The sequence below is a fragment of the Aotus nancymaae genome, unplaced genomic scaffold, assembly GCF_030222135.1.
Source record: "Aotus nancymaae isolate 86718 unplaced genomic scaffold, 86718_ANA_hifiasm-v0.15.2.pri h1tg000036l, whole genome shotgun sequence".
In the NCBI taxonomy this organism is placed as follows: domain Eukaryota; kingdom Metazoa; phylum Chordata; class Mammalia; order Primates; family Aotidae; genus Aotus; species Aotus nancymaae.
This window is the reverse complement of record NW_026988450.1, coordinates 11,629,455-11,648,044: the sequence shown is the minus strand read 5'-3', so window position 1 is coordinate 11,648,044 and position 18,590 is coordinate 11,629,455. Positions and strand designations below refer to the sequence as shown.

At 40.1% G+C, this 18,590-nt stretch overlaps 1 protein-coding gene across 1 annotated transcript in view; it reads right to left on the bottom strand.

Annotated features, from left to right (window-relative positions):
* RAB2A (RAB2A, member RAS oncogene family) overlaps positions 1 to 18,565 on the bottom strand; it is an 83,128-nt gene extending 64,563 nt beyond the window's left edge. Inside the window, exon 1 of the mRNA XM_012463734.2 lies at positions 18,282 to 18,565. Coding sequence (XP_012319157.1) covers positions 18,282 to 18,327 — 46 coding nt within the window. The 5' untranslated portion in view covers positions 18,328 to 18,565. The remainder of the gene's footprint in view (positions 1 to 18,281) is intronic.
* Between the last annotated feature and the right edge of the window lie 25 nt (positions 18,566 to 18,590).

Genomic DNA, 18,590 nt, shown 5'->3' with positions numbered 1-18,590 from the left:
TCTGCCTCCTGGGTTCAGGCAATTCTCCTGCCTCAGCCTCCTGAGTAGCTGGGATTACAGGCACGCGCCACCATGCCCAGCTAATTTTTTGTATTAGTAGAGACAGGGTTTCACCATGTTGACCAGGATGGTCTTGATCTCTTGACCTCGTGATCCACCCGCCTCGGCCTCCCAAAGTGCTGGGATTACAGGCTTGAGCCACCGCGCCCGGCTATACCGTGGCTTATAAAAAAAAAACCTAAAAATTACTGTGTAGAATCTAATCCAACTCGTATACAACAAAAGATCTCATCCACATTTCTGCTAATACTGATGGTAAAATAAATAAACTGGGAAGAATCTGGAATACTTCTATTCTCTTTTAATCAATATTTACAAGGACAGAGATCAAAGGAAAAATCTGGTTGAATCATTTGTTGGCAATTTAACATAAATAATAAGAGGCACAGTGAAACTCAAGTTTTTTGATTCTAAATCATATTTTCTTTCCCCGCTGTGCCACTCAACCTCTTGAATTTGTTCTTTCTCAGATACATACTGCTATTTGTAATCCATATCTTTGCTAACTAGAAAGAATGCCATCTCACTTTTCAGATACCAATACTAGGGATCAAAGGAACAGTCTATAAGGGAAATGACTCTGACACTGCAGAAATTTAACAAACAGAAATTTTTTAAAAGAATACTATTTCCACTATGCTGACTTTATCCCAAATAATAAAGTGCTCCAATTAAGTCACATAGATAAATCAGGTATCTTAACACATTTCAATCTATTTTCCTAATCCTTTTGTAATCAAAAATTCCAAATGAGAACTGCAGTATTTCAGAAATATATTTCAATAAAGTCATTTGAAAACTTTTTCATGATGGTATAGATCAAACTGGATGTAAATGTAAAATATCATTATGTAATAAATTTACCATACATGATCTCTAAGTTGTATAATATAAGTGGTTTGTATCAAAGTCAAAGGTTGTAAGCAGAAAAACTATTTCATACAATTGACAGATTAGTAATAATCAAAGAAATAATGTATTAACAGTAACAAAATCAAACTGCTAAATTCTCAAACACTAGCCATCAGTTAAGATACACAATGTTGGAGTTAGCCTGTTGAATTGTAAGTATCTGAAATATATACCAAGGTCAAAATTAAATATTCTTTCTAAACTGATACTTTCAATGGAAGGTAATTTGGCAATACCTAACAAAATGCAAAATGTAAATACCAGTTGACCCAGAAATTTTACTTCTTGCACCAATGCACAAGAAGGCTAAGAGTAACACTATCTATAATGATATTCATCAAAGCAGGTGTAGGTGGACATTTGCTATTTCTGGCTACCTAGCATCAGAGCACTCTTCTTTGAGCTCCCTAGCAGCTAAGGCAGGGAGACATGTGTCCTAGACTGAGCCAATCAGATACTCCTATCGAGAACTTGGACTCTTGAAAAAGTACTGCAATATCAAGGACCATCAAGAGACAAAACGTGGTGGCTACAGCGGAGATGAGAGAGCAGTGGAGGCCAGTGGTATGCATCCAGCATCTTCTCCAGCAGGCTGTACTAACAACAGGAATTTGGCTGTGTCTTGCCTTCCTTCATTTTGCCCATTTTCAAACTTGATTTTATTGCTTTTCTGTCTGTGAACTGTCCAATCTTTCCAATAAAATCTTCTGTTTACATTAACCAGAGTTGGCTTCTGTTATTTGCTACCACAGACCTAGACTAACAGAATCAGAAACTGATAAACTGTGGTTCAGCTATATGAGGGTTTTTAAAAAACGAGAGAGATTTATATGTGGTGATATGGAAAGACACTCAGGATTTACCCTCAAGTGAAAAAAAATAAAGTTGTAGAACAGTAGTGATTGTGTAATCCTACTGGTAGAACTGGGACACATGTACACATACACAGGCTTATAGAGGTACAGAAAATTTCTGGAAGGATGTAAACCACTGTTTACCATGCTTGCTTACATACATAAGGTGTAAAGAGGAACTTATATCAACGCTATATAAGCAGAACTTTTACTAGTCTCATCCAACTACCTCCATAGTGACACTGCGTTTAAATAACCAGTAAAACTTCCAGTGTGACCAATATAGCTACTTTAAATGTTGATCTGATAAGAAAATTACAAGAAAGCCTGCAAGTAAAATAATGCACTGTGAAATAGAAAATTTTGATTTCCTTCTCCTCTCTGCCTCTGAAAGTCTCTGAAGAATACTACTCAGCAGTACTTTTGAGTAAGACTTATTCATGGCTAAGGCTGAAAATTTACTTATTCACACTTAAATCCAACATGATTTTTCTATTTCTCCTACAAATTCTCCGAGAATGAAACTTTAAGCCAGAAAGGATGGGGGTAAAGGCCTAGCAAGAAAAAAAAATTGGTGAAATGGTGAATGAGGCTTATTATTGTACAAATATCTGAGTTTAGGGTAGAAATTTGCCCCACTTAGAGAATATGGAAGGGAATAAGACTCCCTCTTGAAGACGTCCAGAGGGTTAAGCAACTCCTTAAACTATGTCACACAATGCTCTTCACAGTATGGTCCCAAGATTCCTTACATCCCTTTCCCCCAGTAACAAAAACCCTTTACTGCCACATTTTGTACAGCACTCCTGGTCTATAAAGTCATTAAACCTTCTTGGCAAAATAAGTGTGAGGAGCTCAGCTCAGTACTTCTCACATAATTAATATAAAGATGGGGCAAAAGCACAAACTGATTCTACTGATTAGGTGGACAATTATTCAAACAAGTTAGACCAAGTCTGGACCTATCACCTGACTTTTCATTTGTTATTTATTTTTTATTTTAAAGAGAATGGAATCTTACTATACTGCCCAGGTTGGAGGGCAGCAGCTATTCACAGGCGTGATCATGGTACACTGCAGTCTTGAACTCCTACCCTCAAGCAATCCTCCTGCCTCAGCCTCCCTAGTAGCTAGGACTACAGGCATATGCCACCACGTCTGGTTATTGATTTTTCATTTGGAAAATGGGGTTAATAGCTACCTACTAAGATTACTGTGAGAACATATATGAATGTCACAACATAATACTCAGCATACAGTAAGCAAGTGCTCAATAAAGATTTACTGACAATCTGAAATCTGTTATAAGCCATTCATCCCACAGTTAGAAAGTACCCTGTCCACACACCTTCAGTACATCTGTACATCTTTATTACATTTTCTTGTAGTTATTGTGGCAAATCGTTCTTCCCTGTAGGGTGGGATGGTCTTCATTTGAGACGGAGTCTTGCTCTGTCACCCAGGCTGGAGGGTAGTGGTGTGATCCTGGCTCACTGCAACCTCTTCTGCCTCCTAGGTTCAAGCGATTCTCCTGCCTCAGCCTCCCAAGTAGCTGGAATTACAGGCACCCACCAACACGCCCAGCTAATTTTTGTATTTTAGTAGAGACAGGGTTTCACTATGTTGGCCAGGCTGGCCTTGAACTCCTGATCTCAAGCAATCCACCCACCCTGGCCTCCCAAAGTGCTGGGATTACAGGTGTGAGCCACCATGCCCAGCGCACAATAGTATCTTAAATGTCTTTAAGAAGAAAAAAAAAAAAATCAAGTACAAATCTCTAACCTTTGAATAAACTCCATTTTCCAAGCCTTCATATGTGTCAATCAAACTCCTACTCCAGTGCAAATTAACTTACCAGTGAATAAGCTCTTTCCATTTTATGAAGAGTCCAACTGTAGGTCTTCTACTCATGGTCCTGGTATGAGTCCCTCTTTCATAAGTCAGTCACCTAAGTATCTGAAAGTCATTATTATATTCTCCTTTAAGTCTTCTTTTTTTAGGTTAGAACTGTTCAGCTACCCAACCATTCCTAAAATGTCATTAATGTTACAGCCTTCATACCAATGTTACTGGTCTCCTGAGCACAGACTCCAGTTTGTAGATATCCCTTTAAAATGAGAGTTTTAGAACTAAATTGCAGTTGAGGCCTGACAGGGTAGAACCTGCCTTGTCTGTACATTATATTTTTACTGATCTAGCATCACATTTATTCTTTTGTTTGCTTTATTACTTATTTGACTCATATGAATCAAGTAATGTAAAACTAAGTTTTTAGACATGTGGATATTGAACCAGCTGACCTCCATTTTGTATTTGTATGGTTATTTTACTAGCAAATACTGGGTTTTAACTTCATTTTTATTTAAATCAATTTTGCTAAAATTTAGCCAATCATTCTGCCTATCAAGGTCATTTTGGATTCTGTCAGTTAAAATCTAAATTATATATTAACTCCTTCAACCAAATTGGACTGCGTCCAAGTTGTTGCTAATATCAGAATTTAAAAATCCAGGACTGCACATAGCAGCATGCTCCTTCCAGCTTGCTACACAGCAGCCCTTTATGGATACAGTTCTTAAACCCAACTAAAATCCAACTGGCTGGGTGCAGTGGCTCATGTCTGTAATCGTAGCACTCGGGGAGACCAAGGTGGGCAGACTGCTTGAGCCCAGGAATTTGAGACCAACCTGGGCAACACAGTGAGACCCTGGTAGGTCTGTTCTACAAACAGAAAACTTGGGAATTTAAATTAATTGTTCATGTACACTAATAAGTTAATGGCAGGTATCTTCTCTTCATGAAACTCTCTACTGGCCTACAAGGAATAGGTGACCTATACATGCTTGGAAAATCTACCACATTGCTTCCTGTGCAGGACATGTGCCCGTCTAAACTCAAAAGCCCATGGCAAGTGGGCATGCCTGTGATCTACACCTTGATCTTTATCTGTATGACTGAATCAGGGTGGTACTTGATAGTAGAAATAAACCCAAATTCATCAGTGATTACAATACATATAAAAACATTAAATCCTCCTGTTAAAATACAGACTCTCAGATTCAAATTTTTAAAAATATAGAAATGGGCTACATTAAAAAATAGGCCTTTTTTAAAAAGGTGATACAGGGCTGGGCATGGTGGCTCATACTACTGTAATCCCATCCCTCTGGAAGGCTGAAGTGGGAGGATCACTTGAGCCCAGGAGTTGGAGACCAGCCTGGAAAACACGGCAAGACTCATTTCTATAGAAAATTTAAAAATTAGCCAGGCGAGGCCAGGCATGGTGGCTCACATGAGTAATCCCAGCACTTTGGGAGGTTGAGGTAGGCGGATCACATAAGGTCAGGAGTTTGAGACCAACCTGGCCAATGCGGTGAAACCCTTTCTCTACTAAAAATACAAAAAGTAGACAGGTATGTTGGCGCGTGCCTGTAATCCCTGCTACTCAAGAGGCTGAGGCAGGACTGCTTGAACCCAGAAGGCAAGAGGTTGCAGTGAGCCAACACTATGCCACTGCACTCCAGCCTGGGTGACACAGTGAGACTCCCTCTCTAAAAAAAAAAAAAAAAAAAAAAAAGTAGCTGGGTATGGTAGCCTGTGCCTGTGACCTCAGCTAATCCAGAGGCTAAGATGCGAGGATCCCTTGAGCCTAAGAGGCAGACGCTGAAGTGAGCCAGGACAGTGCTATTGCACTCCAGCCTGGGTGACAGAGCAAGAACTTGTCTCAAAAAAAAAAAAAAGATGACACAGAACCAAAATAAGTCAACTGATTATTTTGGAGAGAGATTTAGATATGCTGGTAAAGCCGAAGATGTATATACCTTCCACCCACAAATCTGCTATAAGATATATTTCCAAAACTCTAGTATCCAGCTCAAGGAGGCAGGCATAAGAATTATCTATGCAGTATCATCTTTTACAACAAAACAAACAACTCCAAAATGTCCATAAGTGAAAGAATGGAGAAAAGTGCAGTACAAACAGAACATAATCAAGCAATTAATATCAATAAAATAGAATAAAATATATTAATATAGATAAACTCCTCAAAATAATGAGCAAAAATATTCCAGTCAAGTGTAATGTTTACATCCTAAACAAAGTAAATATGAACCAAATATGCAAAATTAATATCAAATACCTGAAATCAAAAAAATCATACTAAGAAACAAGTGAAGGGAAATCTAATGACAAATGAATAACTCCTCAGTAAGTTGTATGGGTCATAAATAACTTACAAAGTAGCTCCCAAATTCATGGGAGGTGGGGGAAAATAATCTGACAGAAGAACAAGAAAAATCCATTGTCTTAATATGAGATTTTTAACATCTCTACCCAAAGGTCAAAAAAGAAGCAGACAAAAGACTATATAGAAGATACAATCCACACTAATATCAAGTCTGATTGAACAGACATGTATGGAAACCTGAACTCACTATATACACAAGAATATACTTTGTAAGCACATATGGAACATGTACAAAAATCAACCAAGTACTTGGCTACAAAATTAGTCTCACACACTGAAAATTCAGTACATATGGTCTACAGTTTCTAGTTTAAGTGTAATAAAGTCAGAAATCAATAATGAAAAGATTGTTTAAAAAAAAGAAGATGACAAAGGAAAAAAAAAGAAACATGCTTAATGGGTCAAGAGAGAAGCCATGAGAAGAAAACAAAAACTTCAGAGTAGCCAACTGCCCAAGACTTGTTAAACTGTTTTACTTGGATTCCTATAAGTCCTCTTTAAATTCTTATCATAAATCTCTTTTCTTAAAAGCTAGCTGGAGTGTGTTTCTGTTTCTTCTTAGAACAAAATCCTACTGAGTCTTTTAAATGACTACCAGGGGCCAGGCACAATGACTCACACCTGTAATCCCAGCACTTTGGCAGGCTGAGGCAGGAGAATCACTGGAGGCCAGGAGTCTGAGACCAGCCTAGGCAACATAGTGAGACCTCATCTCTTAACATAAATCATAAGTGGACTTGGATGGTCATTCACTGTAAGCAGAGCTGCCAAAAACACAGGTATCTGAAATAAAAGGAATCTTGATAACGTAAGAAACCTGTCATAAAACAACTTGATGCAAACAAATAAAACACCAACACAGGCTTGGAAAAAAAAAAAAACAATTAGAGTCAAGGATAACATACTCCCTTCAAGTATCAGCTGGCCAAAAACAAGCAAGTTAAGAGGTTGGTGGGGGGGATCAACATATTAGAACACACAGAGGGCAAAAAAAAATTATGTTTTTGCTATCATTAGCATTACTTAGACACTATATAGCACTGGTCAGGTTTGGGTGAATTTTTCAAATGCATATGGGAAAATTACAGAAACATTCAAAGAAGCAGAATAAAAAGTAAAGATATAACCATTTCTTATTCAAGTTACTGTTACACATACAATATCATTTATTCATTCCAATTTTATAGATGAGGACACTAAGATGCAGAAACATCAAGTGGGTTGCCCCCAGTCACACGGCTGATAAATAGCAGATAAAGTACTTTATCCTACTTTTATATAGGATAGTTCTGCACTATTATGCATGAATGGAGGTCCTACCTATTTAAGTAAAGGGAATTTAAGGTTATGTATTCCCCACAGCAACTCAACAGACCAAACAGTAAGCCAACAGAAGAGGTCTGATGTGAAATTTATGGGAATCAAGAACTATAATATGGAGAAGACAGCATGAACTTTGGAGTCAGAAAACCTACTGGTCAGTTACAAGCTGCATACAAGAAAACTATATGTGACAACTACTGTCCCTTTCCTCACCTACAAAATGGTGTTTTCCTCATAGATTCAGTGAGTTATATCTGTAGAGAAAATGCCCTATAAAACCAGTTGTATATTTATACTTACTACATTATACTGTATTATTATTATTTTTAGTCCACGACCTGCTGAACTGTATTATTCTTAAGAAGAATCAGAAGCAAAGCTTCTTTCAAGACCCAATGTCAGCAGTTACTAACTATATACATGAACATACTTTTAAAAAAAAATATTGGATACTACAATTTGGGTAAATGAGCAAAGATGTCTTCTTGCACTGGTTAGTGCTAAATACAGTGCCCACTTCAAAGAAGTCTACACAACTTCCTATCACAGACTTTGAGTATAAACGTCCTGATATGTGTCCTATGAAAGTCTCATCATCTGGAATTGTAATCGCCATGTGCTGAGGGAGTGGCTGATTTGGTTGTTTGATAAGCCATGGCCCTTTCTCCATTGCGCGTGCTCTCTCTCTCTCCCCTCCCTCCCTCCCTCTCTCTCTCTCTCTCTCTATCTCCTGCCACCTTATGAAGAAGGTGCCTCCCTCTCTTTCGCCTTCTGCCATGATTGTAATTTTCCTAAGGCCTCCCCACAGCTATCCGGAACTGTGAGTCACTTAAACCTCTTTTGTTTATAAATTATCCAGTCTCGTGCAGTATCTTTACAGCAGTGTGAAAATGGACTAATACATTTTCTTTCTGATTTTATTTTACTGTTTTTACCATTTGTTCCTCAGCCCTTGAAATTTCTAGCTCTGTGTCCCCACCCAAATCTCATGTCAAATTGTAATTTCGTATGTTGGGGGAGGGACCTGGTGGGAGTTGACTGGATCATCGAAGCGGATTTCCCCCTTGCTGTTCTCAGTGACAGTGAGTGAGTTCTCATGAGATCTGGTTGTTTAAAAGTGTATAGCACTTCCCCCTTCACTTTCTCTTTCCTGCTCTGACATGGTAAGATGTGCTTGCTTTCCCCTTCACCTTCTGCTATGACTGCAAGTTTCCTGAGGACTCACAGCCATGCTTCCTGTACAGCCTGTGGAACTGTGAGTCAATTAAATCTCTTTTCTTCATAAATTCCCCATTCTTAGGTAGTTCTTTTTTTTTTTTAAATAAAGACGGGGTTTCTCCATGTTGGTCAGGCTGGTCTCAAATGCCAGACCTCAGATGATCTGCCCACCTCGGCCTCCCAAAGTGCTGGGATTACAGGCATGAGTCACAGCACCCGGACCTGTTTTGTGTGTGTGTGTGACAGTCTCATGCTGTTGCCCAGGCTGGAATGCAATTGCGCCATTGAGGCTCACTGCAACCTCTGCCTGTTGGGTTCAAGCAATTCTCCAGTCTCAGCCTCCTGAGTAGTTGGAATTGTAGGTACATGCCGCTACACCCGGCTAATTTTTTGTATTTTAGTAGAGACGGGGTTTCACCATGTTGCCCAGGCCAGTCTTGAATTCCTGAGCTCAGACAATCCACCTGCCTCAGCCTCCAAAATGTTAGGAATACAGGCATAAGCCACCACGCCTAGCCTCCAAAGTGCTAGGATTACAGGTGTGAGCCACCACGCCTGGCTTCAGGTAGTTCTTTATAGCAGTGTGAGACTGGATTAACACAGCCCTTTATGGTAGGCAGAATAATGCCCTCCAAAAGATATTAACATCCTAATCCCCAGAACCTGTGAATATTTTACCCTACATGGCAAAGGGGACTTTGCAGATTTGATTTAAGATTAGATCTTGAGATGGGGAGACTAGCATGGATTATCCAGGTTAGCCCATTCTAAACATATGAGTCCTTAAAAGTGGAGAACCTTTACAACAGAGAGATGTGGGATGGCCCAATAAGAATCAGAAAGATGAGACACAAGAAGGATGTGACCCACTGTTGTTAGCTGTGAAGATGGAGGAAGGGGGCCACGGGTCAAGCAATGTGGGTAGGTGGGTGGACTCTAGAAGCCGGGAAAAGCTCTCAAGTGATAGCCAGGAAGGAAATGGGGATCTTAGCCCTACAGCTGCATGGAACTACATTCTGCCAACAACCTGAATGAGTCAAGACTCTCTAGAAGGGAACCCAGTCCTGTTGAAACCTGGATTTTAGCCCAGCGAGACATGTTGGACTTCTGAACTATAGAACTGTAGGATAAATTTATGGTGTTTCAGTTGCTAAGTTTCTGGTAGCTTGGAATGCTAGCAATAAAATACTGAGATATATATATATATATCTCCTTAATATCTCATTTACATTTAAAAAAACTTTAAAAAATTTATATAAGTGCCCTTAAATCTTGTTTTGAAACAAGGAGGAATAAACTGGTCAATGTATGCAATATGCAGCCTACCCAGCAGAATTTACCTAGCACACATTCATCATTTACTGAAGCACTAACTCTTAACTCTGCACCAGGCACCATCCTTCCTTCAAGGAGTTGTATCAGCATGCAGCTATCAATATTCATTTTCCTCCTTTCTCCCTCAGATTTGGCCAAAATCACAGTGACTCTCAGCTATACCTGAAAATGAGAACTTTAAACTTTAAACTTTAAAATGAGAATTGAGAGAAACCTAAAGCTACATTATGGCTATGAAAAGTAAAAACTCAGAAGATGTGGGGAAGGAAACAGCAAAGGAAAATGGAGCCAGATCACCCTATAATCAAGAGAATAGCCTGTGGAGTCAGACAGCCCTAAATCTTTGTTCTATCACTGTATTCGTTCCTTTTTATACCGCTATAAAGATACTACCTGAGACTGGGTAATTTATAAAGGAAAGAGGTTTAATTGACTCACAGTTCTTCATGGCTGGGGAGGAATGAAAACTTATAATCATGGCAGAAGGGGAAGCGGCACATTATTACATGGCAGCAGGAGAAAACCAGACTATCAAAGAAGAACTGTCAAACACTTATAAAACCATCAGATCTCATGAGAACTCACTCACTATCATCAGATCCAATCACCTCCCACCAGGTCCCTCCCTCAACACGAGGGGACTACAGGGATTACAATTTGAGATGAGATTTGAGTAGGACACAGAGCCAAACCATATAAACCATCTACTAAGATAATTTGCCCCAAATGACACAACTCAGTTTCTTCATCTGTAAAACGATAATCTCACATATCTGTTGAAGGATTAACAGTAATAAGCTTTTGATATGGTATAGGAACTATAAAAAGTGTGGAGGATTACTCATGAGAATCGGCTATACAGACCACAGTGCCAAAATCTAATGTGATGAAGAAGTCCATACAAATTCAGTCTGGCTACACCTTAGGGATTAAATAAAATCCCCCAAAGCAGAAAATTTGACAACAGAAAAAGAAGTATTGATTTTAGAAAAATAAGCAAAGGTGGCCCATGGCTGACCAGCAGTGGAATGTTACAGTACTATCATCACTACAAACAATACTTTTTAAAAATACTGATGTCTAGGACTCCCTGGAGAGTGACTAAAACAGCAATTTCATGGATAAGAACGAAGTATTAATAGTTTGAGTTGAGAAACACTGCATAAATTAAAAAGGGGCTACTATCTGTGCATGACAGCAGAGAGAATCTAGCACCTTTTTGCTAGGCATCTCTTACAAGTGAAGAGTAACAGCTAAAACTAGAGTATTTAAAAACTTGCAAATAATTAAGGCTAACTAAATCAAATGGGACAGTTTCTTGTAGAAAATGTAAAGCTAGGAGGGGGACAAGAGAAGTCTGCATATATGGCTGCATCTTTTGTAGCAAAGGACACAGCCTCACAGACTGAGGATGAGCAGAGAATAACAAATGAAGTAAGCACAGCTGGGCCAGAAGGGAAGGGAAAAACAGCTGAGATGGCAAAATTAAGGTATGCTCAAATAAAACACCAAACTGACTGGCTACTGCAAAAGGAGGAGAGCTGGAGTTAAAATCAAGGAAGGGAGCAGTTGGGGAGATAAAAGAGAAAATTTCATGCTGGACAGGAATGGCATGGGACTGAAAGGACAGAACACCAAGGAGAGTGACATTATTTGAGAAGATGAGGAGGGAGAGTCACCAGAGGAGGTTTCAGAAAGGAAAAAAGGAATGAGAACAACAGGGCCAATAGCCTCTATGATTCACTATAAAGTCTAAGGCACAGTCTAAGTATTAGAGGGAGGAAGTAGTAAATAAACAGGGTTACAGACAGAAAACAGACAGAAAAGAGCTACTCAAAAATCTTGGAAGATCACCAATAACATACATAAAGCAAAAATTTAAGGATAACAAAAGTATATAATCTAAATTGTAGATGATGTTAAAAGATATGTTTCAGCTCTCATTTGATAAATAAAACAGCTAAGCACATCTAAAAATGAGCAAAACTAAATAATATAGCTTAGGAATCCATAAGAGATACAACTATGAAGAAAAGCAGGGGAGGAGTAATATAAAATTCAGGCTAGTGGAAAACTGGTTGAGAAAATGATGTATGTAAGAATGTAGAGTCCTTTTGCATGGGTGTTTATTATTATTCTTTAAAACTATTAAACCGTGTATACATATTACACATATTCTTTTATATGCATGCTATATCTCATAATAAAAAGGTTTTAATAGAATTTTTCCACCTGTGAACTTCCCAGTTTGTTTTCTGAAGATAACTCTAACAAATCTGCTTATATAATAGAATGACTAGTATTTCTGGCCACAGGTTTTGCAACATTCAGCTCCACCTCAAATCTAGTCAATCAAAATCTCTAGGAGTTGGGCTGCTGAATATATATATTTTTTTAAACAAACACCCCAGGTGATTCACAAAAATCTAAATAAACTCAAATTTGAGTCTTCCACAGGAAGAGGTCTTCCTTCTGTTAAAACTCTAAAGCTCTTGAGAATCTAATCCCATTCTTTCCCCAAATCCTCTAGAACTTTGCTCCTTCCATCTTCCCTCTCTTGTATTTTCAACCTTTCAACCTCAAGTATCTCCTGTCTTAAAATACAAACACACATTCACATTTATTCAATAAAATAGCCCACACTTGGTTCTACTTTTAACTTTCCAATAACTCTTTCTGTAAAAGCACCAATACTATGTGTGATACTGTTTAATTTCTTTTTTTAAAAAAGAAAGTAGGAGGCCTCTAAAATATAAAAAGCCCCATTTCACCAACACCAACTCTTTCAATGTAATCAATATAAGCATATAATTTTACTCTCCTTCCCAGAAGTAACAGTTAAGTGTGTAGTCTTTGGGACTTTTTCTGTATATTTAGATATATATAAATCCACAGTATTTTTAAAACATAAATGAAAGTATACCTTACAGTTCTCCCCCTCATTGACTTCCGAATCAAACACTGTGGCAAAGCACTAATGTCTTCCTACTATTTCAACCAATAGTCCCTAACCTCTACTGCACTTGACAATGGTGACCACTCTCTCTCTGGGATCTGCCTCCTCTGCAGATTCCATGACACTGTACTGCCCAGGTCTCTCTTGCTCTTTTGCTTATTCCTTTTTAGTCTCCTATGCTGATAACTTTCCCCATATGCCCCACGAACGTTAGTATTTCCCACCATTACATCTACATTTTCATCTGTCAATTCATTCAATCAACAATCACCACCTACTTCATTCCAGGAGGACAACTGTGTCAGATTCCCCTTTGTCAATGGTTTTGCACGTGAACCGATGCTCCAAAATCATTTGCATCAAAGAAACAAATGTGGCCGGGTGCGGTGGCTCAAGCCTGTAATCCCAGAACTTTGGGAGGCCAAGGCAGGTGGATCACCTGAGGTCAGGAGTTTGAGACCAGTCAGGCCAACATGGCAAAACCCCATCTCTACTAAAAATACAAAAATTAGCTGGGTGTGGTGGCAGGCGCCTGCAATCCTAGCTACTGGGGAGGCTGAGGCAGGAGAATCTCTTAAACCCGGGAGGTAGAGGTTGCAGTGAACCAAGATCGCTCCACTGCACTACAGCTTGAGTGACACGAAACTCTGTCTCAAAAAACAAACAAACAAACAAAAAAAATGCTTGCAATTTTGGCATCATATGTAATTTCACTTTGCAACTAATTCAAACTATATTATGATCAGCAAGCCCCTATGCCAAAGCAAGGAGATGAGAATTAGAAGAAAGTTTGAGAAGTTAACTTTTTAAAGTTATAATTATTTTCATGTCACGAGAATTTTTCTTCCCTACATAATCTTGTAATTTCAAAAGCTCAGAAAATGAACTCTCAGATAATAAGGACTCCATTTAATTTTATTAGCTCCCAAATCTCCATCCCAGATTACTCTTTCCTGAGCCGGAAATATGAACTTCCAGCTACATACCAGACATTCCCCCATGCCCACTCTGGCAGTCCCTACTCATCATTCTAATTTCAGCTCAAACATTACTAGCGCCTCCCCTCAAGGATCCATGCACTTGTCTATTAAATAAATCTGATACTGAATGGTGTACCCTTACATCTAAGACAAAGCCAAATACCTTCCTAACTATAAAAGATTATTTAAAATGTAAGTGAGGCTGAGAGCAGCAGCTCATGCTTGTAATCTGGTACTTTGGGAGGCTGAAGTGGGAGGACGGCTTAAGCCCAGCAGTTTAAGACTAGCCTGAGCAACACAGTGAAAGACCATTAGCCAGGCAGGGTGGCATGTGTCAGCTACTTGGAAGACTTAGGTAGGAGGATCGCATGGGCTCAGGAGACTGAAGCTGTAGTGACTGAGCCATGATAGAGCCACTGCACTCCCAACTGGGAGACAGAGATCATGTCTCAAATTATTTACTTTATAAATAATACAAAGTAAAATAAAATGTAAGTGGTAGGTATATACATAAGAGTGAAAAATAAATAAAAAATAAAATGTAGGCTGGGCACGGTGGCTCACGCCTGTAATCCTAGCACTTTGGGAGGCTGAGGTAGGTGGATCACCTGAGGTCAGGAGTTCATGACCAGCCTGGCTAACATAGTGAAACTCTGTCTCTACTAAAAATACAAAAATTAGCTATGTGTAGTGGCGGGCGCTTATAATCCCAGCTCCTTGAGAGGGAGGCAGGAGAATCATTTGAATCTGAGAGGCGGAGGTTGCAGTGAGCTGAGACAGTGCCCACTTGCATGCCAGTGTGGGCAACAAGAACAAAACTCCATCTCAAAAAAATAATAATAAAAATAAAAATAAAATAAAATGCAAGTGGGACTGGGACTGAAGAGAAGGTAAACAGAATGAGGGAAGAGAGGAGGGGACCTGCATTAAATGCAACAGGGAGTAGTAGAATTTGTTACAATCTTAAAAGAATGGATAAAAAGGAGTTGGCCAGGTGACAAAAATTTTTGACATAACTTTTTTTGATAGGGAAGGGACAAGAAGGGGAGCTTCAGATATTAACAGAAATAAAAACACAACCAAATTTTTGCCTTTGTGTACCTGGCTGAGAGTTGAGGGGCAGGGAGGGTTAGTGATAAGGTTATAATAGTAGGCACATGCTAGAATTTTAGGAGCAGAAATTACTATAGGTTTGTATTTTTTCTCTCCCTCTATGCTTGATAATAAACTGCTTATTAATAATTAACTGCTTGTTAAAAATCACTTTCCACTTTATATCTACATTTAAATGACAAATTTTACTAAATGATTCAGAAAGAAGAACAAGGAAAAAATGTAAAGCTACATTTTAACTGCATTTAGCCTTACAGTAAGAAAACAGCTCAACAGTATTAAAACCTCTTCTATTAAAGAGGGAACTCAGAAAAGGAAAAATGTGCATTGTTCCTTTCCCTTGAGAAATCAAAGTACTTTCACATTTATCCTCATTTTATCTCACATAATGAGAGAAGATTGTAGGTTAAGGAAACAGAAACAGAAAAATTAGGTGATTTCCTTCAATCTATGATGCATGTTTCTGACACTGACTTTTTAGAAAATCAACGTAGCTCTCAAATTACTGATTTTAAAGTCATCTTTTCTAGGGCTACACTGAGTTTCTCTTACAACTATGGGTACACTCTGAATTAAAGAAATATGGTAAAGGATTTTGCCCAAGTTAATAAGCAAAAAAAGGGACAGAACTGGGCAAAACAACAACCACTCCCACCACCAGCACCTCTGTTAAGCTATTAATATATACAAACGGGAATATAGCAGCCTGTCGGCTCCGCTCTTATTCATTAAATATACAAGGCCTATCTTTTACTAGGATCTTCCTGAAAGAAACACAAAGCCATAGAAAATATCTTTTCTGCCTTCAAGAAGAATATAATAGATGCCTACATAATATTGAGCCTACACAAGTATCTATAGAACAAAACAGTCTGAGATCAGTATCAGAAGAATGACACAAAGTGAAAAACAAAAATCCAGAAAAGTGGTAGTCATTTTAAGCCAGGATACTGTGAAAATCTTCACACAATAAAGGCTTAATATATGTTGACTGTGAAGGCATTACGGAAAACTCACATAACACTTTGAAGGACTGATGGATTTTCCACAGGGAGAGGTTGTGCCAGAAAACACTCTAAGAATAGAGAGTAGCAGGGTCCAGGAAAAAACACAAAAATCAGCCACTGGGTCTCACTGGTTGAAGCAAGGTGGGTATCAGTGGGAAAGAAGACTAGAAATGTACATAGGGGCTAAAATATAGAGTTCGTTCAAGGTCAAACTAAAAATTGGGAGTAAACATGAGTAGCCTTTTGACATTCATGCTTCAGGAAGATTACATTGACAGTAAACCACACTGGCTGAACTTAAGTGGGGAGCAGTACTGCTCCATACAATAATAGCGTCAAGAATTCTGTTCCTGAACTAGGTCATATCAGCAGTAATGACAAGAAAGGAGTGTCTTCCCTTTCTTTGAACTGTGGGGACTGCTTTTGGATAAGGGCAAATTCCAAGAGAACAGAGCATTAACTTGTTAGGATTTGTAGCCCCACTACTGCCTGCACAATACTTTATTTACCTACAGTATAGCCTCAAATAAAAAACTGAAAAAAGGCAACCAGCAAAGTCTGATTTGAATCTTTACCACTAATGAGACAGCCAAATGGCCACAGCCACAAGCTTGTATTTCTCAAACCCACTCATATTACAGTTAATGCGGCATTCCTCTCCAATCTTGTTTTTACAGTCTAAATCGAATTTTGCCAGAAGGCTTTAGAATTCTCCTTCCTTCTTCCAAATACACCACAGTTATTTTTTTTTTAAAGTTTATAAATCCAATTTACACACATACACACACACCAAAAAACCTTGCTAAAAATTCATGTTTCTAGCAGAAAGTTTTTCTTTCAGGCAGTAATTAACATGATTTTTTTTTTCTTTTGAGACGGAGTCTCCCTGTGTCATCCAGCCTGGAGTGGAGTGGAGTGCAGTGCATGATCTCGGTTCACTGCAACCTCCACCTCCAGGGCTCAAGTGATCTCCTGCCTCAGCCTCCCAAGTGGTGGGATTACAGGCGCCCACTACAATGCCTGGCTAATTTTTGTATTTTTAGTAGAGACAGGGTTTCACCGTGTTGGCCACGCTCATCTCGAACTCCCGACTTCGGGTGATAAACCAGCCTCCGCCTCGGAAAGTGCTGGGATCACAGGCATGAGCCACCTCCCCTGGCCAACACGCTTCTTTAGTTACTTACAGGACCTGCTACATCATTAGTTCAACTACAAACAGAGGCTTACATTACCAAAGTTGTGCAAAGGGTCCAAAGTTGTGCAAGAGTAACCACTGAAATCAGACTCTGGTATATTAATAGTTGCAACACCTAAACAATCTTTAGGTTTATTATTAGATTCAAAGTAATACCAAAATCACAGGTATTAAAAATATCTATGAAGAGTTTGTTTACTTTCTGTGAAATATACTAGGATGTCATTTTAAGTGAGAACAACTGACTTTCCGCTTCAAATGGACATGAGCTCACCTGAAAATTATCAGTTGTGACACCGGACCTGACTTATTTAAAACATCAGCGTCCCCAACATATACATACGTAAGTACACACCCAGGGCACTGAACGACTGTGCATTACTATCAAATAACCCCAGTTCACACGTGGCAAAAGTCCACACAACTCGTTCATGCTTTCCTAACCCCGAAAGGGATGCTCTAGCCATCAAGTAATGAAATGTGGCTTATTCTGACTTGAGAGTGAAGGTGTTAAAAAAGCATATATAATATATATGTATATGTTATATATTTTAAAGCTTTCCTTTTCTTCTCAGCTGCCTATCCCACACCAAAAAGCGCGTTGCCCAGGCCTTAACAGATGCGTGCAGGTGGAGGAAGGTTGGACTGCTCAGGAACTAAGACCCGGACCCCAACACCTTCTGCTCTCCTAGGTTTCCCTCTTTCTTTTTTCCGGGGCCTCGAAGAGACCTAAAGCGAGGGGTTCTGGGGGTGGGGTGCAGTCATGTGAATCGGGCCCCGGCGGCCCCGGGCTAGGCCTCCCCTTCTGTCACACATTTCCTGAATCGGGCGTCGCAAACGGCTGCCGCGGCCCTCAGCTGCTGGGCTGGCCGGGTCGGGGGCCGCAGAGCGGGCCTGGCCAGGCCGCAGCCGCTCGCAGTGCCCACGTCACCAGCTCCAGCACTGCGGAAATGGAGCGGCGCGGCCGGGAGGGAGGCGCCGGGTGGGGTCCGCGTTCCCGCCACCGCCAGACGCCGTTTGTCCCTCAGCCCCGGCGCGGAGACCGCCGACACCCGCACGGCCGCGCCCAGGGCCCTCACCTGTGTCGCCGATGATGATGTACTTGAAAAGATAGGCGTACGCCATGGCCGCGGCCGCTCAGTGCCAGGGCACACGGCTCCTCCTCCCGCTACTGCTCCTCCTCCGCGCCCCTCACCCCGGCGCCGCTCAGCTTCGAAACGCCAGGCCCCGCCCGCCGCCGCCGCCGCCGCCGCCGCTGCTACTGCTGTCAGCTGCCGGGAGTGAGGGGCTGTGAGGAAGCCGGACAAACTGACACCCGCTGAGCTATGAAAGACAGCGCCCGATCGAGCCCAGGCGAACAATAACAGCCTCCGCGGCGCCTCCGCCCC